This window comes from Sinocyclocheilus anshuiensis, unplaced genomic scaffold, assembly GCF_001515605.1.
Source record: "Sinocyclocheilus anshuiensis isolate Anshui unplaced genomic scaffold, SAMN03320099.WGS_v1.1 scaffold758, whole genome shotgun sequence".
Taxonomy (NCBI): domain Eukaryota; kingdom Metazoa; phylum Chordata; class Actinopteri; order Cypriniformes; family Cyprinidae; genus Sinocyclocheilus; species Sinocyclocheilus anshuiensis.
The window spans coordinates 1,093,139-1,120,982 of record NW_015548126.1 but is presented as its reverse complement, the minus strand read 5'-3'; the positions used below and the strand labels follow the sequence as shown (position 1 = coordinate 1,120,982).

General features: G+C 34.8%; 1 protein-coding gene across 1 annotated transcript in view; it reads left to right on the top strand.

Annotated features, from left to right (window-relative positions):
* The window catches only part of egfem1 (EGF-like and EMI domain containing 1), a 68,895-nt gene that overhangs the window by 25,492 nt on the left and 15,559 nt on the right, over positions 1 to 27,844 (top strand). The window contains exons 13-31 of the mRNA XM_016507736.1: positions 192 to 413; positions 505 to 636; positions 1,753 to 1,881; positions 3,100 to 3,228; positions 3,317 to 3,451; positions 3,530 to 3,664; positions 6,791 to 6,922; positions 8,399 to 8,527; positions 12,585 to 12,713; positions 14,279 to 14,407; positions 14,818 to 14,946; positions 18,609 to 18,740; positions 19,461 to 19,589; positions 19,839 to 19,967; positions 22,509 to 22,637; positions 22,825 to 22,953; positions 23,056 to 23,184; positions 23,809 to 23,934; positions 24,019 to 24,147. Of these exons, the coding sequence (XP_016363222.1) occupies positions 192 to 413; positions 505 to 636; positions 1,753 to 1,881; positions 3,100 to 3,228; positions 3,317 to 3,451; positions 3,530 to 3,664; positions 6,791 to 6,922; positions 8,399 to 8,527; positions 12,585 to 12,713; positions 14,279 to 14,407; positions 14,818 to 14,946; positions 18,609 to 18,740; positions 19,461 to 19,589; positions 19,839 to 19,967; positions 22,509 to 22,637; positions 22,825 to 22,953; positions 23,056 to 23,184; positions 23,809 to 23,934; positions 24,019 to 24,147 (2,562 nt within the window). The remainder of the gene's footprint in view (positions 1 to 191; positions 414 to 504; positions 637 to 1,752; positions 1,882 to 3,099; positions 3,229 to 3,316; positions 3,452 to 3,529; positions 3,665 to 6,790; positions 6,923 to 8,398; positions 8,528 to 12,584; positions 12,714 to 14,278; positions 14,408 to 14,817; positions 14,947 to 18,608; positions 18,741 to 19,460; positions 19,590 to 19,838; positions 19,968 to 22,508; positions 22,638 to 22,824; positions 22,954 to 23,055; positions 23,185 to 23,808; positions 23,935 to 24,018; positions 24,148 to 27,844) is intronic.

Genomic DNA, 27,844 nt, shown 5'->3' with positions numbered 1-27,844 from the left:
AGGAGACATGCTTTAAGTTGGCAAAATGTTATTGTTATATATATTAGTTTGTTTTGTTTTATGTAAAATGTTATATATTTCATATTTCCTGTTTTCATTATAAAATAAAATTTTTATTTGATTTCAACTATTTGTCTCTGTATGTCTCTATTTGTCTGTCTCTTTTGTTCTTTCCCATTTTGTGTGTTTAGCTCTCTATGAGAGACAATTGGAGGAGGAGGAAGAGGTTGTCGACAGTGAAGATGAGGCGGAGGTTCTACGTTTGCCGGACTTGCTGTTCCGTCGCCCCCCTCAACTGCTGCATTACACCGCTGCTTTAAGTAGACCGTATGATGACGACACATACACCTACGACCCAGAACACCCACAAAACCTTGAACAGAGAGAGGAGCTGACCATCATCAGCAAGATTAGTAAGAGAAACCCAGAATGTTAACGTAAACTGTTTGTGACAAAAACATACAGAGATAAGGACATATGAATATGTTAATCTCTCTGTATCAGTGTGTGAGGAGGGTTCATTCGGTGACGACTGCGGTGTGAGCTGTGAGGACTGTGCTAATGGAGGAGTGTGTGCATCAGAGAGGGATCGCTGTGTATGTGGACCTGGCTGGACAGGGGTCACCTGTAATGACAGTGAGTGTCTTTATTCTCTACTATCACTGACCTCTGACCTGAACAGAAGCCTTGAGGAAACACAGCTACATTGTTAAGGTTTATTTACCAAAGCGAGACATTTTTACACAAAACATGCCAAGTACGAATTTAAATTCTTGCTTCTTTTGAACTCCCACAGACACTGAGATATCATAATGCAAAAGATGATTTATTAGAGGTTAAGTTAACTTATTTCTTATTATATTTTTTAGATGACAAACAACTAAATTATTCAGAGCAGGTTTATTATAGTTAACTAAAACTAAAACCATAAAAATATTTTCATTACTTAAAATAAAAACTTATTTCAGGTGGTTGCCAAGGCAACTTTTGTCATTTTAATTTAGTTTAACTTGATGGACTAAAATAACTAAAACTAAAACAGAAATAAAAATGAATATAGACATGTTTGAAAAAAAATCTACTAAAAATGAAAACAAAAATACGAAAACTTTAAATGAAATTAAAATGAAACGTGAAAAAATAAATGTAAAAACTAATCAAAAATATTAATAAAAGCTATCTCAAGGATACTTAAATAACACTGCTTCAGAGAAAAATCAGCATCAAGAAAACACATTTATACATATATATATATATACACTGAATAAAAAGAAAAAGTTAATTTAGATGTTTCCAGAAAAAGCACATTTTGATGACTGAATATTGGAGTCAATATAAAACCTAAATTCAGGATATCATGAAATGCGTGTTCCATTTTTCCTGTTTTTCTTTTTCTCCTCATCTAGCTCTAGCTGTAGTCCTCCTCTAATAACCTTTACTTATACAGAAATCCCTTCAAGCCCTTAAGTGGAGCAGTTCCATGACTCTAAGCAAAGTACTTCCTGTAGAGGCACTAACTTGGGTAGTTTATAACATAAATCGACAGCATATTGGAGAGCTGCAGCCCTAAGAGCACCTCCACACCCATCATTGTGAATTCACATGAGCGCAGTTTGAGTTTTCCATACCGTCTCATTTTTAATGCACCCTAAAATCAACAGAAAGTACAGTGGCTGCTGTATTTCTCTTTCTCCCTTGTTCCTCGGAGAACCCTAAACATGTATTTACTTTTGCATTCTCTCTCTCCTTTAGCTTGTGCTGAGGGCACATATGGCGTTCAGTGTAACAGTCTGTGTGTTTGTAAGAACGGGGGCCGCTGTGACCCAGTGGTGGGGAAGTGCTTGTGTCCTCCAGGGGTCCACGGTCTGCACTGTGAAAACGGTACAGCACACATGCTTTATGTATCCTCTTCTCTTTTAACTTCTTCCATTTTTCATGGCTTGTGACATTTCCTCTTTCCTCTCTACTTACTGTATGTCATATTTCAATATTCATATTTTTACGTTTGTAATGTTCCGCCTTTCCGTCGTTTCATGTTGTCTCATGAGGAAATAAGAGAGGAATATGAGAAGTATTTCTTTTTCTTTCCCCACTTCTAGTATTTCTATGCTTGTTTGCTACTCTACAAGTGTATCATTCCCATTACAGCACAATATATTTCAGTTTTAGAAGTAAAGAAACTTTGTGTATTTTTAGGTCTGTAACTGTTGATCATTTCTATAATTTTACTTTGATTCCATTTCATTGAGGACTGTTTCCTGTGGTGTGAATAAAAATGCACTACCGTTCAAAAGTGTGGGGCCAGTACGTTTTTATTTTAAGAAAGAAAATAGGCTAATACTTTTATTCAGCAAGGATACATTAAATTGATCAAATGTGCCAGTAAAGGCATTCCAATAAATGCTGTTCTTTTGAACCTTCTATTCAACAAAGAATCAGTTTCCACAAAAATATTAAGCAGCACAACTCTTGTCAACATTTATAATAATAAGTGATGTTTTTTGAGTACCGAATCATCATATTAGAATGATTTCTGAAGGATCATGTGACACTGAAGACTGGAGTAATGGCTGCTGAAAATTCAGCTTTGACACCAGAGGAATAAATTACATTAAATTACCTAAAATATATTATTTTAAAATGTCATTTTATATATTGTAATAATATTTTGCGATATTGGTGTTTTTTCTGATTTTTATTCTGTAGGTTTTTTTAAACATTTAAAAACCCCAAACTTTAGAATTTTTATGTACTTTAAAATGTTTGATGTGTATGATCAAAAAACTCACAAAAGAGTGCTAAATGATTCAATGTAAAAATAGATGCAAAGCATCCATCAGTAGACTAACTGGAGCTCTTTGGTTAAAGTTTCTCCTTCCTGTCCACTTCCTCTCTGTCTGCCCTTGGCTTTTCCTTGTCTTCATCAAATCATCCATCAACCTCATCTCTCCCAGCTGTCATTCGTTGCCCCGTCTCTGAAATTCCTCTCAGATTAGACCTGATAATTCTGTCTTGACAAGAGCATGTGATGTAATGTACCTTATAGAATTCCAGATGAACATTGTGGAATTTCACTGATGTTCCCTGTGATGTCATCAGGTTGTCCGCAGGGTTTCTATGGGAGGTTCTGTCGGAGGAGGTGTAACTGCCCCAATAATGGACACTGCCATCGTCTGTATGGAGGGTGTCTTTGCACACCTGGCCTCTACGGCAAATTCTGCCACCTGCGTAAGTACGCTAAGATTTGACACGTTAGAGTCAAAATGGTTACTTTAATTAATTTGAGGTATAGTAAAATAGTGTTTCTCCACATCAGCATGTCCCAAATGGAGCCACGGTGTGGGTTGCTCGGAGGAATGCCAGTGTGTGCAGGAAAACTCACTTTCTTGTGATCCACAAAAAGGCACCTGCATTTGTAAACCTGGTTACAATGGTGACCGCTGTCAGGAAGGTAGGTGATGTTTCTACAGCCATTTGAAACTGTCGTTTCTGACAGGTACATGGAGATATATGTTGTGTTCCTGTGTAGAATGTGATGACGGATACTACGGCCTTGGCTGCCACGAGCGATGTAACTGCTCTGATGGTGAGCCGTGCGACCCTAAAACTGGAGAGTGCCAGAAGACGTGCCCAGCCGGATACCATGGAGAGAAATGCCAGCTGGGTAAGACTCACAATCATACACAAAGTCTGAGAAGGGAATACTACTCTACTACTTATTGTAGTATAGTTTGTGGTCAGCAGTGTTGGGAAGGTTGCTTTGGAAGTGTAAGTTACAGATGACAATTTACCCTATTTAAAATGTAACAAGTAGTGTAACTATTTCAGCTACTTTATTTATTATTACTTTTTGATTACTTTTCTAAATTTCTAATGAATTTTTTCAACTGTTAATCATTTTGAAACATTTAAAGCAGGTTGGGTTAACCTTACAATGTTACTCAACACTGATTACTGTCAGACTTTCCAAATCCTTCATCACTTGAATTAAGATGATAATAATTTAATTTTAAAGTGCAACCACAACCCTCTACATTGCGAGTAAATCACTCGCAAATGCGACTAAATCTTATTCTGGGCCACTAAATAATGTCTAACATTAGCCATTGGCAAATAAATTCTTAGATTTTACACGCCAGTATGTGTGTGAGAGGCGTTCAACACAGATTTTCACTCGATAAACACGCTGACTGAGCGCTTGAGAGTTTCGCTCTCAGTCAAGCGATCTGTACTATTTGGATGTGCTCAATGGATCATGTCATGTACTCAATGGATGCGCAGTATGTAGCACGCAGCGCACCTGTATTTGACGTACCGTAAACTAGTGTGAAGGCGCATGACTCGCCGTCGCTTTACCGAAAGCGCTGTGTTTCTCACACATGCAAAGAGAGAGAGCGAGAGTCTTGCATACCATGCTGAATCGACGCGCTACATGTAAACCATATTCTTTGTTGTATTTTCCTGTCAAAATAACAGAGTTCATTTAGAATTATTCAGCTTTTAAGAACAAGCAGAAGATATGCCGGTTTCTTGGCAGTGGGCGGAGCTAATGCGCGAACAGCTCTCGTTGGTTGGTGCTCATCTATTATCATTCGTTTTGATTTCAGCAAATCAGTTCAAGCGAACGCTGACAACATGATTAATATTCATGAGCCCAGCAGATAATAATAATAGTAGTAGTAGTAGTAGTATCTTTTAATAATAATCACTATTACCTATGACCAACAATATCTTAAACACCACCACCAGTCCTAAGTTCAGTTAAATGGTTCATGGTTACCAAGTTTTAGTTCTAATCACTAGTTCTATCATTAAATAGTGCTTAATTATCATAATATCATAATATAATGCTTGATTGGCTGAAGTTAAGAGTGCACATCCAGTTATTTAAGAAGCTGTTCCATTTTACAAAGATAAGCTGATTGGGTGGAATCATGTGTGTGTCTGACTGATATTAAGAGTGTACTTTCAGATATTTAAAAAGCTGTACCATTTTACAAACATTATATATGTTTGTAAAATGGCATAACTTTTTATATATATATATATATATATATATTAGTATATCAGTCTGGCGAGTAAACAAAAAAATTTACTAGCCAATGGCGATTATATTGCCAAGGTGTGTGTAGAGGGTTGAACCACCACAAAATCAGACTTTAGCACCTCTTTTTAATTTGAGATCGTTCTGAGGTTAAATACAGATTTAAAATCATAACAACACATAGGTTAATAGCTATGATACTGTTTTCGAAATTAAATCTTTGCATAGCTATGATAGGAAACACTGGCATCTAACAATGCCTTGGATAAAGCATATACATAAAACCAAATAGGAAATAAAACAATTATTAAATAAGCATGCGTCCTATTCTTTGTCCTAAAAACTCCTGAAACATTAGTGTCTCATATTTTAGAGAAGTCAATGCAATTTGGGAAAGAAATCAATCAAATCTGTATGTTTGTGAAAATATTCAGATGTAACCCTCTTTGTAATCATTAGCATTTTCATAAGTAACTGTAATTTAGTTACACATTTTTTCTCTCTAACTGTAACAGATTACAGTTAGATTTATTTTGTAATGAAATTATGTAATTCTGTTACATGTAACTAGTTAACTCTCCAATACTGGTGGTCAGTAAGATTTTAAATACTTTTTTTTTTTTTTATTCAGCAAGGATGCGTTAAATTGATCAAAAGTGACAGTAAAGACATTTATGCTACAATGGATTTATATTTCAAATACTATATTTTAGAAAATAGTAGGCAATATGCAGTGTGTACTGTGCAGTATTTGGTAAAGCTTTCAAGGGCTGCTCACTTTTCAAATGGGCTAATAATGGCTTTGCACCGCCCTCTAGTGACTGTCAGATGACAGTACATAGAACTGCTTTCATGGCCCAGTTATTTTAATAGCACAATAATATCTGCATCAGAAATCAACTGTGACCTGTCAATCATCAGGCAATATGTCCTTTTTTAAATTCAAAGGAGCAGATGCACTAAATATTCACTGACAGATGGAAGTTGCAGTCATTTCATAGTGTCACTCAGTTGAGCTCAGTAGCTTTGTGTTAAAGAGAAAGAGAGTCACGGAATAAATGTTTTATATAGTTAGATTTATGCTGGCCTTCTCTGTTATGTTATGAAAATGATATATTATCACACACTATGTGTGAGTGTTTATAAATGGGTTTTCCTTCTATTCGCTGAAGACTGAAGATGAATGAATTTGAAAAGAGCATCATGTTTTAATAATATTTGAAGTGTCTGTTTTAGTTATTTCTTTCTTGATCACTTACATTTTTTAGTCTTAATGGCTTAAACAGATCGTGGTTTGGTCTTGCTAAAACAGGCCCTTTTATCCCATCCTCAGGGGGGGATTCTGGGTAATTGAAGTGAGCTCTTCAAGAAAAAGAAGGAGTGAGTGTATTCAGACAGGATAGACAGAACCACATTGCTTCTGTTAGCTCGTCTGTTACCTGTCACCTCGTTTTCACTGAACAAACAACATTGCGGTTTCTGTCTCTTTCTATGTGAAGTTGGCTCGTACTGTAATAGTAAGAAATATTGATTTTAATGACAAAAACAAATTATTTTAAAATGTGGTAACATAAAAATAACATTAAAAATAATCAAAACAAATACAATAAAAATGGACATCCAGCAGGACATTAATAAACATACAAATAGTAGTCTCTACAAGTGTGTTTGCATTCTCAAATCTTAAATCTGTATGATTTAATTCGTTATATGAATTCAAATGAATAATAAACATCCTCTGTGTAGTGTGTGAGGCAGGTTTTTGGGGCGTAGGCTGTGACAGTGTGTGCTGGTGTGGCAGTAATGCAGTAACCTGTGAGGCCAGCAGTGGGCGCTGTGTGTGTGAGGTTGGATACACTGGAGAACAATGTGACAAGAGTGAGTCTGTTCTGTTTCTTTCTAATTCATTCTTCTTGTTTAAATGTTTTATTCTTTTCAGTTATGCACTATTTAATTGGTACAACATGTAAAAGTTCAAGTTCAAAAGTTAAATCTGATGCTAATTAAGATGCAAATGCTGCCCCCTTGTGTCAACATAATACAACTACAGGCAGAAGTAACAGCATTATACTAATACCATGCTAATATACTACTCTTACTAGTTCTTAAGTATATAGTATGCATAATGTGCACGGTATGCTAAATTAGGAAAAAATACATATTACATACATACCTACAATATTAGACCAAAGTAAACAAGAGAGTGCAATGTGTGAGATACTGTATCCCACAATGCAGTGCAGTTGATTTGACCTTTGACCATTTTCACTGTGAAAGTAATTACAGATATAATTTTCAACATTTTTTAATATGTTTTGTTTTTTACTCATTTGATCTGACGTTGAGATTTCTACTCAAAATTAGAAAATATTTTCAGTTTGAATATTTAAATATAAATTTGAATATTTGAAACTGATTGTTATTACCAAATTGATGACTGGACCCCCCAGATTCAACATAATGAGGTCGTGTGACCGCAGTGTAGAAAGTACTATCTGAAATTTTTATCAAAATGTATATTTAAAAAAAACTAAACGTGTGCAGTGCAGTATTAAATATATTCAGTGTCATTTAAGTATTATTTATATTGCTATTTTAATATTTATTAATATTTTAATTAGCTTTTATTTTTATCAGTGCTGTCAAATGATTAATCACGATTAATCGCATCCAAAATAACAGTTTTTGTTTACATAATATATGTATCTGTACTTTGTTTATTTATTATGTATATATAAGTATACACACATACAGTATATATTTTGAAAACATTTACATGTATAAACATTTATATTATTATATTTTATATTATATATATATATATATTTTATATATAAACATAGCATATTTTTCTTAAATATATACATGCATGTGTTTGTATTAAATATACATAATAAATATACACAGTACACACTCATATATTATGTAAAGGAAAACTTTTTCGGGTGATACGATTAATTGTTTGACAGCACTAATTTTTATATTCACAGTTTTCATTTTAGTTTCAGTTTGTTGTAGTCATGTTAATATGTCAATTTGTATTAGTTTTTTATATTTCTATTTAATTTTGATTCATTTTTATATTTTTGATTCATTTAGTACTTCAACTTTAAACTTATTTCTAATTTTTACGTTTTTAAGTTTTTTAAGGTTTTTATATTATTATTATTTCAACCTTATTTCAATTGCCAAAATCAAGTTTTGATGTTTTTAGTTTTAGTTAACAATAACAAGACAGAAGTATTGAGCTAATATGTTATTCTGAAAACACAGCAAACGTGCATACTTCATTTCCAATAATTTCTGTACATGCTTACTAAATCTAAATATCTAAATCTGATGCTTTTGTGTCAGAGTGTCCTGAGGGCCATTACGGAGCAGAGTGTAAACTAGCGTGTGAGTGTGAGAACGGAGCCGAATGTGACCACGTCAGCGGAGCTTGTACCTGTACCGCCGGCTGGGTAGGATCACACTGTGAAAAGAGTAAGTTACAAACAAATACATCCAAATTCAAAAATGGTCAGTGATATCTGTGAAGAAAAACATTTATTTAAATGCATATTATATCTTATTTTCCTGAACATCTCTCTTTTTCCTCATTAGTACTGTTTTCATACCTCTAATGCACTGGGACCTCTTCTTCACTAGGGAAACAGGAAGTCTCAGTCAGTCTGAGAGGGCAACCCACCCATCATGCAATCTGAGTGGGTGTCTGTGTTTAAAACGGAATGTTTTTGATTCCCATTTGTGCATTGAAACACTCACTCATCACACACAGTCAAGCAACTTGAAAACACACAAAAAATGTTTGTTTAGTGTGTCATAATGACAGCGCAGGAAACTAAGATCATATGTTTAAAAAACATGAAGTTAATAAGAACTAGAAGCAGGTATGAAGGTTTTGCCCTCAATTACCTGAAGGTACAGAGTCATATCTGCCTTCTAGTGGTTAATCTGAGCCACTGACTAAACATCTCACAAACATACACACACAGACACACCCTGCTGGATCCATGACAGCATCCTCTGCTTAATGAGACAGCCACATCCAGCTGCTGCACTTTATTGGAAAACCACAATGCACAGACATACACACAGTGCCAAACATAGAAGCCGAGTCCTATCTTAGCTAGAAAAAAAAACACCACATGTAAACACACACACACATACAAGATGCAAGGACAGGCAAACTGGCTCATTCCTTAACGGATTCCATGCATGTGTTTTTTGCACTGTTTTTAGCACCACACACACTAATACTCAATCTACAGCCACATTTGACCAGTTTGCAGTCTGAATCTAATATGATGAGATAACCGATTATTAGCTGACCACAAAATAATAGCAACTATTGAGTTGTCCTCAAGGGCTGAAAGAAATAACACACTTACAGTGCAACCAGTGTAGCCTATTTTACAAACTAATGGCTCTTTTAAACCAATTCCTCTTAGCAAATCACAAACATACAGTGAAACCAGTGTTATTTGATTCACGAACAAATAAATCTTATGAACTAATAAATCCTTTTTAGTGAATCAAAAACATACTGCACATGCAGTGTTGTCTAATTCACAAACAAGTGATTCTTAAGAGCTGATCCTTTTGTAGTGATTTAGAAATATACAGCTGAACCAGTGTAGTTTGATTCACAAACAAATGACTCCTATGAACTGATACTTTTTTACTGAGTCAAAAACATACAGCACAACCAGTGTAGTCTGATTCACAGACTGACCCTTAAACCATTTTACCTAATTTCTAGATGTTTTTAAACATATAATTTAAGTTTCCTGCATTGATGTCATTACGACACATTAAAAAAACATTTTATGTTTTTGTGTTGCTCAACTGTGCGTGATGAGTAAGTGTTTCAATGGGCGAACAGGAATCAAAAACATACATTTTTTCCAAACATACAAACCGCAACCAGTGTAGTTTCATGAATGAGTGACTCTTTTGAACTGATCCTAAATTAGAGAATTAAAAACATAGAGTCTGTGTTCTGATTCACAAACAAATTATGAGATGATCTTTTTTAAACCAGTTCTTTTGTAGTGAAACGAAAACATACAGCATGATCAGTGTAATCCAATTCATGAACAAATGACCCTTTTAAATGAGTTCTTTTTAGTAAATCAGAAATATACAGCATGAAAAAATAATGACTCTCCTGAGCCGATCCTTTTCAGTGAATCAGAAACATACAGCATAACCAGTGTAGTCCCAATCACGACAAATCTTGCAGAAAAAGTATCTTTCTGCAGAGAAAGGAAGTAAGCCAAAATAACTTCCTGTACCCATGTGATGTGGTTGAGGGAGTAGTGAACTATCATTCATACGATAACCAGGGCCGACAGAATGGATCTAGATTCTGCACAGCAGGGGAAAAGAGTAGTAGAACGAGAATTTGGACGGGGCAAAATCAGGTCTTAGGGGACCATTAGCATTCCGTCTCCATCTGTATCAACTCCACTGCCATCGATTTAGATGCATAAAAGCAGATTGTTTTGGTTTATAGTGGACTTTTACATTCACAGATTTCATCTTTAATAAATCAGTCTGTGACTACAGAGATCAGGTCTCCGCAGGCCCACAATTCCACCCTGTCCGTTTTGGGACGTTTTCAACTCGGTAGTTCATCTGGATGTAGCCAGCAGTTCCACTCATGTTCCATAGGCTTAGATGTCTTCCATGCTTCTTGATCATACAAACCGACTGAATAACAGCACACACACGCACACACATGTGGCGGGTCTTTAGCGAGCTCTTGAATGCTATCATCGGTCTCCATCTCTGAAGGCCTCAGCCATGAAGCACATTTTACCGGCTGCAGCCGATCACAACCATCCGCTGCCGTTACATGCTCACGCACACGTGCTTTACAAGATCTTATCAGGCTGATGGAATACAAGACCGATCTCCTGTGATCGCGTGCATCTGCGTTCCATATGCGTGATTGTATGGATGTCTGTCTACACTTGAACTCATACAGAGAGACTCCGATTTCATTTGTGTGTGTGTGTGTGTGTGTGTGTGTGTGTGAATGAAAGGCAGTAGCCGTGTAAGTGGAGTTTGTACAAAGTGTACTGTAGTTTCATGTTGGATACGCTATGCTAACAAAGGCAATGTTTCTAAACAAAAGCAAACAAAATCACGTATGTGTTTCAAAGAAGCAAACTTTGCAAACAAAGCAAAAGTTTGGATTTGGATAATCTGATCATTGTCAAACAACCAGACTAGAAGACCTGAGTTCAAACTTGTGTTCAAATGTTTCGTAAAATCTTATGAATCTTCTTAAAAATATTGCTATTACATATTAAAATATATTCATTATATTTTAAGTTTTGAAAAACTGAACATCAATGAGAAATTAATGTTAATGTATGTTTTGTGGTCCTCTTGTGCATGGATTATCATGCATGCTTTCCAAAGAAAATAATAGTTATGTATAATAGCTTGCTTTGTCTTTGTTCATCTGGCTTTATTATGGTGTGCAACGCTCACTTCACAATTGTGTCAATTTTATTTATTTTTGTTTAAAAAATTTATTTTAGGTATATTTCTCTACCTAGACAATGAACCTGTGGGCATTGTGTTCTAGTTGCCTTAATATTTTATTTTATTTTATTTTAATAAGAAAACATTTAAAGCAAGTAGGATTCAGTGTGATTTGTGTGATTTGAAAAGCAGGGCTTTAGATGAAAAAAATATCTGATATTCATAAAGCAAACATTTTATGTTAGCTAAATGAGCATATTTATTTTATTTTAATATTTTTTATTTTTGTTATTTTTTGTAATTTAATTTAATTTAATTTTAATAAGAAAACATTTACAGCAAGTAGAATTCATTTTAGCCTCTAGATTTTGTGCATGAAGTGTGATTTGAAAAGCAGGGCTTTAGATTTAAAAAATATCTGATATTCATAAACCAAACATTTTATGTTATCTAAATGAGCATTTTTATTTTATTTTAATTTTTTTTTTTCATTTTTATTTTATGTTCTTTTATTTTTCTAAGCAATAAGAAAACACCATTTTGGCCAGGTGCACTACATTTTTATGTGAGTTTTACATAAATGAGTTGAAAGGCCCAGGGATTTAAGTGGAAAAATGTGAGTTCAGGGAATATTTGCACAGGAGGCATATTTCTGTATCCAGACAGTGAACCTGTGGACTCAGCAGGTGTTCTAGTTTCTTAGAAATGTCTGTCTGTCTGTCTTCCTCACACACACGTTGACTTTGTTGTGGTGAGGATGTGCCGCACATGTGGCGAATGAGATCACGCAATTAATGCTGATGAGAGCAATTCACACACTGAGCATTCGGTAGGTAATGAGACATGAAAAAGAAAGATGAGCAGGACGAAGGGATGAAAGATGGATACATCCACATGGATACTAGTAAAACACTAACATAATTATATTCAAATCAGAATGCTGATATCCTGTTGGCTCTTGTGAGCGTGACTTTCCAGTGATGCACTGCTCATTATAACGCACACGCAGACGCTGCTGACTCAAATCTCCACTCCTCCATAGGATGTCCTGTTGGGTTTTACGGGCAGGACTGTGTGCAGATGTGCCAGTGCGGGAACGAGGCCCAGTGTCACCACATCACAGGCGCCTGCCGCTGCACCCCCGGTTGGGCACCGCCGCAATGCATTCTGGGTAAGCCACCCACATCATTAAAACGGGGTGTGATTGGAGGCTCATCTCCGGCTGAATGCCGCATCCTTGCACAGAAATAACCCAACGATCTCTCAAACCAGCTCACCCAAACACAGGCCTCCTAGACAGTTTATCACCTCACAGACATGGCCGATGCATTTCTTAAAGCATGTGTTTGTGCGTATAAAGAGGGGGAAAAGCCCCCCAGTGGGCTGCAGAAAGGTTAAATCCACCCATGTCATTAATCGGCATATCTCATCTGTGTATGTTTGTGTTTACTGTGGAAGGATGCTTTTTAGGAGCGTTCCGTTTGTGCGTCTGTCAGTATTTTATTAGGCTAAGATGCTTTTTAAAGAGAGCTCTGCGGCACATTGGTTTAGTACCATCTGTCTTCTCATGCGTTCTCCCGTCAGTAGTTTAATAGATCAGGGTCCCAATAAAGATTTATCTCTCTTTCTGTTTCACTCTCCCTCTCTTTTTAATGAAGTGAGGTTTGTGTTAAAGATCCCTCTCTCAGAAGTTTTATTTTTACGTCTGGCTTTCCCATGACATGTTTTGCAGGGTAATCTCTCTGGAGTCGAGTGATGTTATTAGTTAGTTTTGTGGCCCTCTTTTTTTTGTAAAGAGTGCAAATCATAAATCATTATTTTGATTTGCGTCTGCTTTTTCTCGTTTATTATTTTATAGTTTTGCAGTAGCGTGTGTCTACTAAAACTAATGCAGTCAGGCTAAGTCCAAATCACTTACAAGCATCACGTAAAATGTGTTAAAACACATTTTTGCCTCAAGAATTATTTTTGTATTTGGTGTAGATATATTATGTTATCATCAGGGCACATATTTTTTACTCTTCAAATGCTCATATACCGGGTTATTTTATGTCACACTGTTCATACTGTAGCTTTGGTGCCTGGAGACCTTTATATATTTTTTAATATTTAGTAACACTTTGAACACTACTGTTCAATAGTTTGAAGTCAGCAATATTTTTTTCTTTTATGAAGCAAGGAAGCATTCAATTGATTAAAATGCTGTTTTTTTTTCTTTCTATTCATTCATACTACAGAAAATGTATTACAGTTTCCAGAAAAATATTAAGCAGCACAACTGTTTAAGCAGTCAACATTGATAATAAAAAAATTTTTTGGCCACTAAATCAGCATATTATAATGATTTTTGAAGGATCATGTATTACTAAAGACTGAAGCAATGGCTGCTAAAGATTCAGCTTTGCATCATAGAAATCACTTACATTTTAAAATATACTATATAAAATATACCAACCTCAAACTTTTGAATGACAGTGTTATAACAGATCAGTAGTTGATTTACAATGAAATGTGAAAAATGAATGAAAATAAAGGAATGACAGTTTCATGACATTTCTATTTATGAACTATATACTATATTTATGAACTTACTAATATACTGTTAAACATAAGATGGGCAATTGGAACATCTAGAATAGAACATCTGTTACATCACATCATTTTGCATTGCACAAAGTGCTACATATTTAGATTTTTAAAAGTTTGGTTTGATTCAAATATGTGTTTGTGTTCTAGCTTGTCCAGCAGGTACATTTGGTCCCAACTGCAGTCAATCATGTGGCTGCCACAACGGAGGGTCATGTGACCCGGTGAGTGGCCAGTGCAGGTGCACACCTGGGTGGACAGGAACCAGCTGCCAACAGAGTGAGCTAAAACACACACATACACACACACACACTCACTCAAATGTAAAATACTCATATTTAATGTAATATTATTGAATATCTATACATAAACAGCCTTTCTCTTATACAAAACACACACAAACATGTGCGTCACCATCCAAAGACCCTATATACTCATAAACACATCTGTCTCTCTCTCACAGACTCACTCAGAGTGCTTTATTTGGCTGTAGTTAGTAAGATGTAAGTGATTATGGTGATTTATAGTGAGGAGTTTGTAAGCACTGATAGCAGCGATTCACATGTCATCACACAAATTACTGTATTCTGTCTCCATTACACACTGGAATGTTCACATGGGTGAACGCGGGCCACTCACTCTGCGATCCATCTGCTTTCTCTCTCACTGTCTGTATGGTTTGTGTATAGCCTGTGCATCTGGATGGTTCGGTAGGAACTGTGAGCAAAGATGCATCTGTCCAGGGGGTGTGGCCTGTGATCATGTGACGGGCAGATGTGGCTGCCCTGCAGGGTACACTGGGAACAGCTGTGAGACGAGTAAGATCTCTCTCATTTCATTCATCCTACTGATGATCCTAAGACAATTTTTTAAATAGCAAGAACTACCTCTAAAACCACTTGTAAGACCATAACTCAGTACTTCATATAGACTAATATATATTAAACAGATACAATATAAATATTTTTCCATACACTGCCATTCAAAAGTATGGGGTCGGTAAGATTTGTAAAAAAAAATGTTTTTGAAAGAAGTCTCTTATGCTCACCAAGGCTGCATTTATTTGATCAGAAATACAGTAAAAACAGTAATTCTGTGAAATATTATTACAATTTAAAATATTTCTTTCTGTTTTAATATATTTTAGAATGTAATTTATTCTGAATTTTCTGCAGCCATTACTCAGTCAGTTACATGATCCTTCAGAAATCCTGCTAATACTCTCATTTGGTGCTCTAGAAAGATTTTTATTACTATCTGCTTCATATTTTTTGTGGAAACTGTAATAAATTTCAAAATAGAATACATGAATAGAAAGTTCAAAAGAATAGTGTTTATTCGAAATAGAAATCTTTCGTAACATAAGAAATGTCTTTACTGTCAGTTTTGATATATTTAATGTATCCTTGCTGAATAATGAAAAAATCTTTCTGAAAAACCTCTATATATAAATGGCCATTTTTAAAACCTTTTTTAAAAAGTTTCACTGCTGTCTTTTGCCATAGTCAGTTTTTATTTGAAAACGTATATAAAGTCAGGTAATAATACTAATAAGTTAGTCTTATATATGAATTTTACTGTTATTACAACCATTATATTTAAAGTGTCTCCAAAGTCCCTTTGAAGGAAAGTCCGTTCAATCGGCCGCCATATCTGCAACACCTCAGGGCAGCTCAAACAAGACTAAGTCCTATCTAAATGAATGGGGGAATCCTGAAATCTCAAAAACTGCTCGCTGAACTCGCGATTAAATTACATAATTCAAATCAGCAACAAAATCTGAAATGAACTGTCCCATGAATGTTGTTTCTTATGCTCAAATAGCGTTTAAAAAGCTTATTTTTCAGGCTAGACCAGCCAATGCGCATCCGTAGTTCCAACGCGCTTTTGACTGTGCTTGCGCATCGGCTGTTTCTATTTTTCAGGCTAGACCAGCCAATGCGCATGCGTAGTTCCAACGCACTTTTGACTGTGCATGCGCATCGGTTGTTTCTATGGGAACCGGAGCTCCTAACTGCTGCAGTGATGCAATGACTTTACCAATCAACGATTGACTCTTTCATTTAAAAGGCGGGACTATCCCACCATATTGCACGTTGCAGTTTCTCCCATTCATAAGTATAGGAGTGAACCGTCTTTCTATTTCTATAGTCTTTGGTGTCTCTCTGTCTCTCTATATATATTATATATATATTATTTTTTAAAATACATTTCTTTCAATTTAAGTAGGACTTATTACTGTAACAACACCAGAAAGAAAACAAAATTACTGCTTTATTTAATAGATGTATGATATACAACATTTCGGATGATTGCAGTGACTTTTTGAGCTAAAAGTAAGTTTAAAAATCATTTTGTATTCGCTGTTAATTCATTAATTGTGATTTTCCAGTATTTATAATAACAAACATTTTACGAGGAAAAAAAGAAGCAGGAGAATTATATACTCCTAATCCTATAATGTTGCCCGTTTTGTCAGAGTACTCAAGAACCAATCATCTGTCCTTTTATACATCCATTCATCTGAGCAGCTTAATCAAAACAAAGGGAGAGAAAGACTAACATCTGTTTTTAATTTAAGATTTAATTTTTTAATTTACAGCAACATTTCATTCCATTCATCATCCCAAAAAGATGTACAAACAGCCCTATGCACACTTCTATTGCTTGTAATTCACATCTCCCTGTGTCTCTCTATCATTTTTACATTACACACGCTGGGGTTTTGCTCCGCGACTCTCTTTCAACACCCGCCCACCCTTCTCACTCTCTCTTTCTCTCTCTCTGTGGATGTGAGACATCTGATAAAGGTTAGCGCTGAGCGGCCAACTCAAACAGCAGGCTTTGTTTTTGTCTGTGTAAGGATAAGAAGTCTGGAACAGACGTGAACACATGAGCACACACACACACACACACACACACACACACACACACACACACACTGCAGTAGACATGGCTAATGACAACAGTCTAATTATTCTCTTTAGTCTGGAGTCTGAACTTATCTCTTACACATGCCGGTGGGGTGAATACACAAACACTCACACATGTATACATGAACATACACTGATCTGTGTTAGCCTCAACAATACGGATGCCACTGAGCCCAGTTGACAGACCTATCTCTTGTCCAGATGGACTAGTACTGCTTTTTCACTACATGCTAGTTTGTTGATTTGTTGTACATGTGTTTTTATGTCTTGGAGACATACAGATTTCTATCATGACAACTTTAGGAAGATTTTAGCATGGTAATGGATATGACAATGTTAATGTATTTGGTCTTGGCAGAATAGATCTGCTACGCTGCAGAATAGCTGCTGCTGTTGGTTATTGCTGTTGTTGTAGATTATTGCTGCTGCTGCTGCTGCAAAGCAAGTACAGGAACTTGCTACTGCTAATATATATGTGATACAGTGCTGTGAGTAGCCTACATACTGCTGCACAAGTAGCATATATAATAACCTGTAGCAGACCTATACAGGTGGAGCTGGGGAGGAGGGGGGTTTCAGAGGAACTCTGGAATGAATGAATGATGCATTTATATAGCGCTTTATTGTGTATTGTTGTACACCCAAAGCGCTTTACAATCATATGAGGGGGTCTCTCCTCAACCACCACCAAGGAAGCGTGTTGCGAAATGCTCTAGTGAATGCTAACCAGCCATTTAAATGTAAAGCAGTAAGCACATTGGCTGCATATGCTAAGTAGTTTAACACTGTGAATATCATCAGTTTGCGTTAATGACCCATCAGCCTGCAACATCTAGAGTTTCATGACAGAACTTGGTATTTGTTTTGTGATAAGATTGAAAGTTACAGTGTTGTATGCATGTATATATACATTATATTATGCAAATATGATAAATATATATTTTGACGGCATATTTTATATGTGAAAAATCATTTTAATTTTGAATAATTATAATATTGTTTTACACATACAAAACTAAGCTTGTCAAACTACAAAACAACTATAAAATAACTAATATATAAATAACTATAAAAGCCTAGCCTGAAAGTTAAAATCCTTTAATGCACGGCAAGCCATTGATTATCCCTTACATACCTCATATATAACCACTGATCCAACTAGGCCAGTACAAAAATCCTTATTGTTGAGCCCTGAATACAATCACATCTCATGTATTTCCATATAATCGTGTTTCAGTGTGTGTGATGTGGATTTGTGCTATGTAGTGGACTCATACAGCCTGGCTTCTGTCAGACACTCCAGACATATGTGAAAATGTATGAAAGTAAGCATGTCTGAATGACGTTAAATGAAATGTCTAGCCTCCCCTTCATATCATATCATATCATATCATATCATATCGTATCTCCTTCCTTTCTGAGGCCTGACTGATGTCTTTTCAGCAATGTGTCTAGACAACTTGACATTTTATGGAAAACCCACACACATTTTTAAAGTCATCTCTGCATGTATTGTGTCATTTTCTAATGTTTTCTCTCTCTCTCAGTGTGTCCTCGGGGCAGGTTCGGCCTGAACTGTTCTCAGATGTGCACATGTTCTGGAGATCAGTACAGCTGTCACCACGTCACTGGGAAATGCACATGTCTACCTGGATACTATGGCTACCGCTGTCATCTGAGTAAGTCATACAGTATTCTGCAGATATCAATCTGATATAGGTATTTATATTGATATCTGCAGATCGATATCTAGGTTGTATTCACAACTATGCACCCAACCTAATAAAGTTGTTTTCATAGTTGTTCAATCAGACCAAAAGATCATCTACAATTGAGCTAACAGACAATGGTTATATAATCATACACACTACCATTCAAAAGTTTGAGGTCAGAAAGATTTATTTTTTTGTAAGAAATAAATACTTTATTTATGAAGGACACATTAAATGAGTCAAAAGTGAGAGTAAAGACATTTAAAATTAAACATTTTATATTTTCAAATAAATGCTGTTCTTTTGAACGTTCTATTCATCAAAGAATCCTGAAAAAAAATCATCATATTAGAATGATTTCTGAAGACTGGAGTAATGATGTTTAAAATTCAGCTTTGAATAGCAGGAATAAATTACATTTTAAAATATATTCAGATAGAAAACAGCTAATTTAAATTGTAATAATATTTCACAATATTACTGCTTTTACTGTATTTTTGAAACAAGAGTATTTTAAAAACATTACAAATTTTACTGATTTCACAGTTTTGAACAGTAGTGTATCTCTATGTTATGTAGTTCTATACGATTACAATTTATATATTTATGCATTGCTTTATAAATGTGCTAAAATTAAAAAAAAAAAAAAAAAAAAAAAAAAAAATATATATATATATATCATCACAGGATGTCGAGAGGGCACCTACGGCCCATACTGTAAGAAGAGGTGTAGATGTGCCAATGGAGGCCAATGTGACTTCAGGACTGGGTCTTGCATCTGTCAGCCAGGATACTTGGGACCCAACTGCAGCACCAGTAAGATCCTGATAATCAATCACCTGAGTGGGTGTGGACATGTTAATTTTCAGCCTATGTAAACATGCATCAGACAGACAGCTTTGTCCATGGTTATCATCTTGCTGCTTTTCAGCATCACAGGAAAGTGTAAAGTTAAACGTAGTTTAGCTTTTTTTTCTTCTTTTTTTTTAATGCATATTGAGACTGCTGTTGCATTCTGCATTTTCTAGCTAATAACATTTGTTTTTTTTTCTGTCTTTTTCTCAGGTTGTCCTACAGGTCGCTATGGGAGAGACTGTGCCCAGGTGTGTTTGTGTGGAGAGGAAGGACAGTGCCACCCAGAGACTGGGAGGTGTAACTGCGCACCGGGTAGAACGGGACCTTCCTGCGAACAAGGTATATATCTCTGTGGATAGCTGTGTTGTTTTAGTATTATTTATGTATTATTATTGTGTATATATTTTTATTTGAATTACACTTTATTTTTGTTTTTTTTAATATTTTTTTACATTTCTATTTAGCTTTATTTTTATTTCTGTTAGTTTTATTTCAACGTATTTTATTTCAGTTGTCAAGGCAAAATTTCTCATTTTTTAATTTTAATTTTAAGTAATAATTTCTATGTTTTTTCATCTAATATTAATATTAATATTTTATTTGATTCCACTTTAATTTCAATAAATGAAAAAAAAAAAGTTGTACTTAACAAGAACGCTTGTGGGTAGCTGTGCTCAACTTTTTTTCTTTTTCCTTTCTCTTATTTGCTTTTTTCCCACTTATTTTGCCAACTTTTCCAACCTCAGCCATTCATTTCTTATTTTTTGTGCCTTCACTCATCCATGGTCCCTCCCTCCCAAATATACAACATTAACATTTTCATCTTGTTAGGATGTGAAACCCATTAGTGTTATGATGACTTCATAAGCAAAACGACATCGAAATACATCGCGTCTCACAGTCCTGCATTTGAAGGGACTATTTGCCCTCCTCCTGATTCTCTCCCAGGGCTTATTTACAATATTTAGTTAACAAATTTCTCCAGTTTCCTGTGTGAGGGAATTTGAGCACAGCGCCCCTTTTCCTGAAGAACAGAAGCGAGAGATCAGATTCCTAATCTTCGTGTTTCATCACTCATCAGTGGGAATGGAACGGGACTTTCCAGGAGGGATTTTCTTAGCCTCCTTGAAAACACTGGCTTGGAGCATCTCACAGACGTGCCGCTGCTTACGTTCCCTGTGTTTAATGTTTACAGACGACTATAAGTAGCTGGTTCTCTATGTTCCGTGTCGGCGGATCTGCTGGCGAGGAAACAAATAAATAAGCAAGCGAATCAAAGCGATTGGCTTATTGTTTTCCCAATCTAAATTACCCAAAGAAACATGATTGCTCTTTTGCTGCGCTGCCAAATCAGACCCACTTTGCCATTGCACTAATGATCTAGAGCTTAAGTAAACTTGTGTGTGTGTTTGTGCATGTGTGTATGGCTGTTTGTGATCGAGCGATCGCATGTGTGGCTAGCTCTTTAAATGCATTTTGAGGGATGAGAGGGCCTGTGCTAATTGTAGTAATTGAGGAATTCAGAGTTTATTTGAAAATAATGCCATCTGTGCTCTTGTTGTTACTGGAAGTTTCCGTCTAGAGCAGTTCATAGTTAATAGATAAAACAATGAGGTGTTTTGCTTGAGGGAAAGTCTGCTGAATGTTTGTCCTGGTACAGTGTAACAATGAACATCCTGATATAAAAAAACAGTACCATCTTAATGACCTTTTTGATGGAGTTGCAATTATTAGCATAGAATTAACGTGATTTCATGCACTGATTTGGATGGGATTTAGGATGTCTGTAGAGTTTCTGTTGTCTAGATGTGGAATATGTGATATTATGATATGTATATGATTAAAGGAATAAATTAATTTAGCTAAGGATCATATCTGAGGCTGCTTTACTGTATTTGACACAGAATGTTGGCAAAAGGTATGAATCCATAACAAAGGTGCACCAAGCAGTGATGAATTTAACTTTAGTTATAATATTTGACACGTTGAAATGAATGAGAAAAAAGCGTAAAATTCACAAAATACAACCCCCCCCACACACACACACAAATGTATTTTGTATTTTAAAAAATGTATACAACTGAGAAAATATTTATGAGGATTTTTATGATGTTATAAATTATTTCTATTTCAATTAAATTCTGTTCTTTTGAACTTCAATTATCATTCAAGAATTCTGAAAAAATGTATCAGTTTACACAAAAATATTAAGTAGTACTGTAGTAGTGTATTACATATTAAATATTAAGTAGTAGTAGAACTGTTTTCAACATGATAATGCTTCTTAAAATTCCGTTTTTAAAATATATTAAAAAAAATATATATATAAAGTAGAAAATACATTAAAAGAGTTATATATATAGTCATAACAGACTTCTTTCAAAAACATGAATAAATCTTTTTTTAAAAATATTAAAAACCCCAAACTTTTTAAAATAGGGCTTTTCTTTACGTACGAACATGAACTGTTGTCGATTGTGCATTTTTTTCGGTCATGCACTGTACCTCAGGATGAAAATAAATAAAATCACTAAGCTCACCATGCCACAACTTCTTTTTTTTCTGTACGAAATAAGAATGGTTTCAGGCTAAAATGAGATATCCAGTGGAAATTAAGTGTTGACAGTATAATTTAGTGCTGGATGAGGATTAATCAGTGCTTGGTAAACCATCCTCATGTGGTCCAAATTGAAGACAGATCCATGCGCCTTGCTGAAACACAGAGCGTACAGATACAGCCAAGACATCCAGTTGTTTCACAACTTGCGTGTATTGCTACATGATGAAACAAAACAACACTTCTCATATTTATGCACAGATATTAAGCATTTGTTTTATGACAAATTATTGCTGTGAAATGTGAAATTGTCCTCTGTGCAGTATGTCCTAGGGGGCGCTATGGAGCACAGTGTCGGAGTTTCTGTACGTGTTCGAACGGAGGTGTGTGTGACCCTGTGAATGGGACATGTAGATGTGGCCTGGGCTGGACCGGGCAGCACTGTGAAAAAGGTAAATAAATACACAAATACACAGTAAACAATTTGGTTAGTTAGTATCCATGGCATTGCATCCTAACGTAACTAGGAATAAAATTAATACTTTAAACTGTTTATGGGTACTTTTAATTGTCTATGCATTAAATATAAGACAAATGATGATAAATTCACCTGAATGCTTTTTTGTGTGCATGCAATAGTTTGTGTCCCAGGTCGGTATGGTGTGAACTGTGAGCAGCAGTGTGTGTGTCAGAATAACGGTACATGCGATCGCTTTACGGGATGCTGCTCTTGTCCGTCTGGATACTACGGTCCCGCCTGCCAACACCGTGAGTGACAGACATATCTTCACTGTTAGAATGAATCATTTTTGCTGCACTTGCTGAAATCTGTTATTATAAGATATGATATGAAATGGTTCCATGTCTCAGGATGCCCCGCTGGCTTTTTCGGTGAGCTCTGTGCTCAGTCATGTGACTGTAAACACGGGCACCTGTGTGATCACGTGACCGGACAGTGCGTGTGTCCTCCAGGTTATCAGGGTGACAAGTGTGAAAAACGTAAGTAATCTTACATTTTTTAAAACAACATCTACATCATCAGCATGAAATTATAGTGTATATTTTAACTGAGAATTAAAACAGTACGGACTTAAGCGGAACACAAAGATGAATTTTGTTCTGATCACTTTTCTCAATATAATGGAAATGAAAACCACAATGAAAGTATCATACAACTATATTCCAAGTTGTCTGAACTTATACAACATAGATGATAGACTGCAGTTGTCATTATTCAGTGAAAATCTTGACATTCTTTCTAATTCTCATTCTTGCATGTTCACGAGCCTCTTTTGTGAACAAATCATTCTGAGTCAAATCTTTTAAATGAATCAGTTGATCACAAGTTCACAAAACCAGCCTGAATGATTCATTCACAAATTGACTTACTGATTCACTTAAGTCATTGATATTTCATTGAATTGATATTTCATATTACATTGATATTTCATGAATTAAATAAGGGCTGTTTATCATGCAGAGCTACTGTATAACTTAAGAAGATGTATGATGGACTTTACATTTGTGTCAAAACAAAAGTGCAAAGCTTGAAAGGTCACGGGACTGCAGTGAGAGTATGAGTATGTCAGTTTGATGGCATCTTTGACTGTGTTTGTGTAACAGGTTGTGATGATGGACGTTTTGGACGTGATTGTGCAGAACTCTGTGAGTGTGATGGGGCGCCCTGTGATCTGACCACTGGACGGTGTCTCTGTCCATCTGGAAAGACAGGAGAACGCTGCGAGAAAGGTGCACACAAACACACCTTACGCATCTTACGCAAACTCTCATAAACCTTTATTCAAACTTTCAAACCTTCATCTTCTCTCTTAGTTTGTGACAGCAGGTTTTATGGTCCAGGCTGTTCTTTCCGGTGTCAGTGTGCACACGGAGGCCAGTGTGACCAGCGCACAGGTCACTGCTCATGTCCCCTCACCTGGATGGGACCCACCTGTGAGGAAGGTGAGGGTTTGTATGTGTGTGGGCTTACAAAATTGTCCCCAGAAGTTAGCTAAATGTGATGAAATATAATTAACTCTAAAAATGACGGTTGTTGAATTGACATATTAATTCAATAATTGAAGGAGCATAAATAATAATAATAATAATAATTCATACATACATATTATGATATAATGAATTACATACATACATACTGTATTATTATATCATTTAATTAACACAATTAATCATGTCCCTTCGGCTACATGTAAATTCATCATTTCCCATTATGTAATTGATAGAAATATTGAAATAAAACAAATATATTTTTATTATAAAATTTTCCCCAGAAGTTAAATCTGATAAAACGTCCTCCAACTGAAAGAACAGGGCTCCTAATTTAATATGTAAATGAATGAATATAAATAAATAAATAAATTAGGTGTGTATATAAATAATATTAATATTTTTAATAATAATATTAATTATTATTAGTAGTAGTAGTAGTAGTAATAGTAGAATAATTATAATAATAATATAAATTTATACAATTAATCATGACCCTTAGTCCATATGTAAATTGATCATTTCATATCATGTATTCAATTAAAACAAAAATAAATTATATTTTTATTCTCAAAAATGTCTCCAGAAGTTAGTTAAATCATGATAAAACATCCTCCAATATAAAAATGAGTGCTGTTAATTTAATAAACAGATGAAACATACAAACAATAATAATAGTAATACATACATATTATTATTCATTATTATATAATTCATTAATGCAGATAATCATGCTTGTTGGCCCATATTTAATTTCATAATTTCTCGTCATGTATTTAAAATATTTAATCATCATATTTTTTAGACTAAAATGCCAAAAATGTAGGGTTATGGTTTGGCTTAATCTGTAGAGCTAATATATAATAATTAACTGTAAACAAAGACAGTACAAGTGTATGGTATGCCTTTGTTTAGCTAAGTAAAAGTGTGTGTGAGTCAGCTGTATGGTCTCATGCTGCTTCTTTCACTTTCTTTAATCTCTCACCATCTCAACATCTCTCTCTCCCCAAATTCTACTTCTCTCTTTATTCGTGTCAGTCACGACACAAACCCGAGAGTGAGAGTGTGTGTGACAGCCTCAGTGTGCGTGTGTGTGATGGACCCCTGAGCTGTTAAGGGCCTCCTGTCTGTCTGTGTAACGGCGCCTCTCTCTGACAGTTATTTTAAGTGAATCACAGCAGGACGCTTCACAATGTGTGTGAGCTTTGTGAATGAGTGTATGACAGTGTGTGTGAGTGTGTCACAGTGGACTTACTGTACATGGCCCATCCACACAATCTCCTGTACATCCCCTAAAAATACAAATAGTTCTTTATCTTATGTTGTTCTCATCTTAACTTCCTCTTATTACTTTTCTTTTTTTATTGCACTTATTTTATATTATAAAACATATTTTATGTAGGACATAAGTTGAACTGCACAATCTGTGATCAATCAGCCATACTCACTTGTTGCAGGATGAAATATCAGTGAAAAATACAGAAATAAATAAATATGGAATGAAAAAAGGTACATCAATATATGTAGGAATACAGAAATAAATAAATGTAATAATAAATATATTTAATATATTATTCATATTACTAATTTAATTAATGAATACATTTATGATTAAATTCTATGGAAGTTAAAACAGTTTCTTTATTGAATCACTTATTTATCATCATTTATTTTTTCATTCACATTTATTTGTTTATTCATTCATTCATGTACAACAAACATATTTATTTATCATTAACACATCCTTAACATATTTATTATTCACATTTATTATTTATTTATTTTGTGAAATATACTTATTTATTAATTTATCATTCACATTTCTCATTTCAACTGATGTAAGAAATTAGGGTTTTAAAGTTTATACATTTTAAAATGGAGTACACAGAAGAATGTTTAGGGCCCTATGAAATCCATTTTATTTTTCCCCAAATTACTTTTTTTAATTTTTTCCCCAAATTCTGTTTTTTTCCATTTTAATTTTTCTGGATTCCGTTTTTGTCCATTTTAATTTTTCTGCACTCTGTTTTAATTGTCAAATGAAATTGTAGTAATCAAAGAACATGTATAATTATTTTAAATCATTAATATTATACAATTTAACAATTTATTAAAAGTTTAACAAAAATTTCATTTGATTGATCGATTTATTTTCAAATTCTGTTTTATTTTCAATTTAAATTTGTATGGATTCCAATCCATGTTAATGGTTTATTTAAATTTAAAAAATCAAAAAGAACATCTAATCAACTGAATTCATACAAAAACATTAGTAGTTATATACATACACAATACATATATATACATATTATACATATATACATACATTGTTATATGTATATATACATATAACAATAATATGGCCCTATGTTTTCTCAGAAATTCTGAGTGGTGTATTCAAATTTTTCTATTTTCTATTTATATACAAATTTTGTTTTTTTAGCAATCAAAAAGGTTTACTGTTAAAATTTAAAGAATTGAAGAAAATTGTCATTATTCCTTAAAAATGAAATTTATAAATATTATTATTATTACATCGAGAGGTACATTCTACTGTACAAAATTTATATATTTCGGTCACAATTTCTTCAAGTTAAACAAAACTTTTTTTGACTGGGTTGCTGTGAAGGCCTTTCAGTTTTGGTAAAATGCTCATGAAGTGACTCTCAGAGAAGCTTTGGAGATTATGTTCATGTGTTCATGGATTCATATACTGAGACAGCAGAGGATGAAAACACCACAAGCATCGCACGCTCTTCAGTATGTGTAGTAAAACAAACTTAATATTCACAGACACTAGTTCATATTGCAATCTGATTGAAGTGTACAGACCTACTGTTGATTTATTTCTCCAAAATAACCCAAATTCTGTGACATTCCGCATTATACAGTAAATTCCATTTTTATAAATGAATTCCGTGATTCTGTCAGCATTTTCTGTTGGCCCTAAATGTTTTTGAAAATTTGTGCTGTATATATTATATATATATTTTTTTTATTATCAACAATAATTTTATTGTGCAAAAATAATTATGGCTGAAAGGGTTGCAGAGACTATATAGTATATAGTATATATATATAGTATATCCTCTTGTAATTTATTACTTTAAAAAAACTGTGATGCAAAAGGAATCAAAGCCAGTCAATACGTTACAATAATCCCTCTATCTCTGTCTTTCTTTTAGGTGTTTCTGTAAATCATGCGTCTTCCAAATTTCAGAAGAGGCGACGGCATATTTCTCACTCCTAGTCCTGATACAGAGACCCCAAACACATCAGACCTTTGACCTGCTGTCACTCGCTTTGCCAACAGCTCTAACATTCTGGAGCCGCTCGTACTTATGAATAATGATGTTTGTAGCATGTCCACACACACACACACACACACACTCCTGACGTCCCAGCAGAAGACGAGTGGCAAGGGTGACTGGATGTATGTGACTTGTTATTATGGGTTTTCCCCCAGACGAGCAAGCCACAGGAGAATTAGTAGGAGGAAGCAATGCCGAAAAACACAGACACACACAAACATCCCCTCTGGATGCACACAAGACCACTGATAGGCTGTCATTGAGAGTGTGAGTATATGTGTATCTTTGGTAGAGGGGACACATTGTGGCTATGACCGAGTGTTTAGTGTGAATATAACACA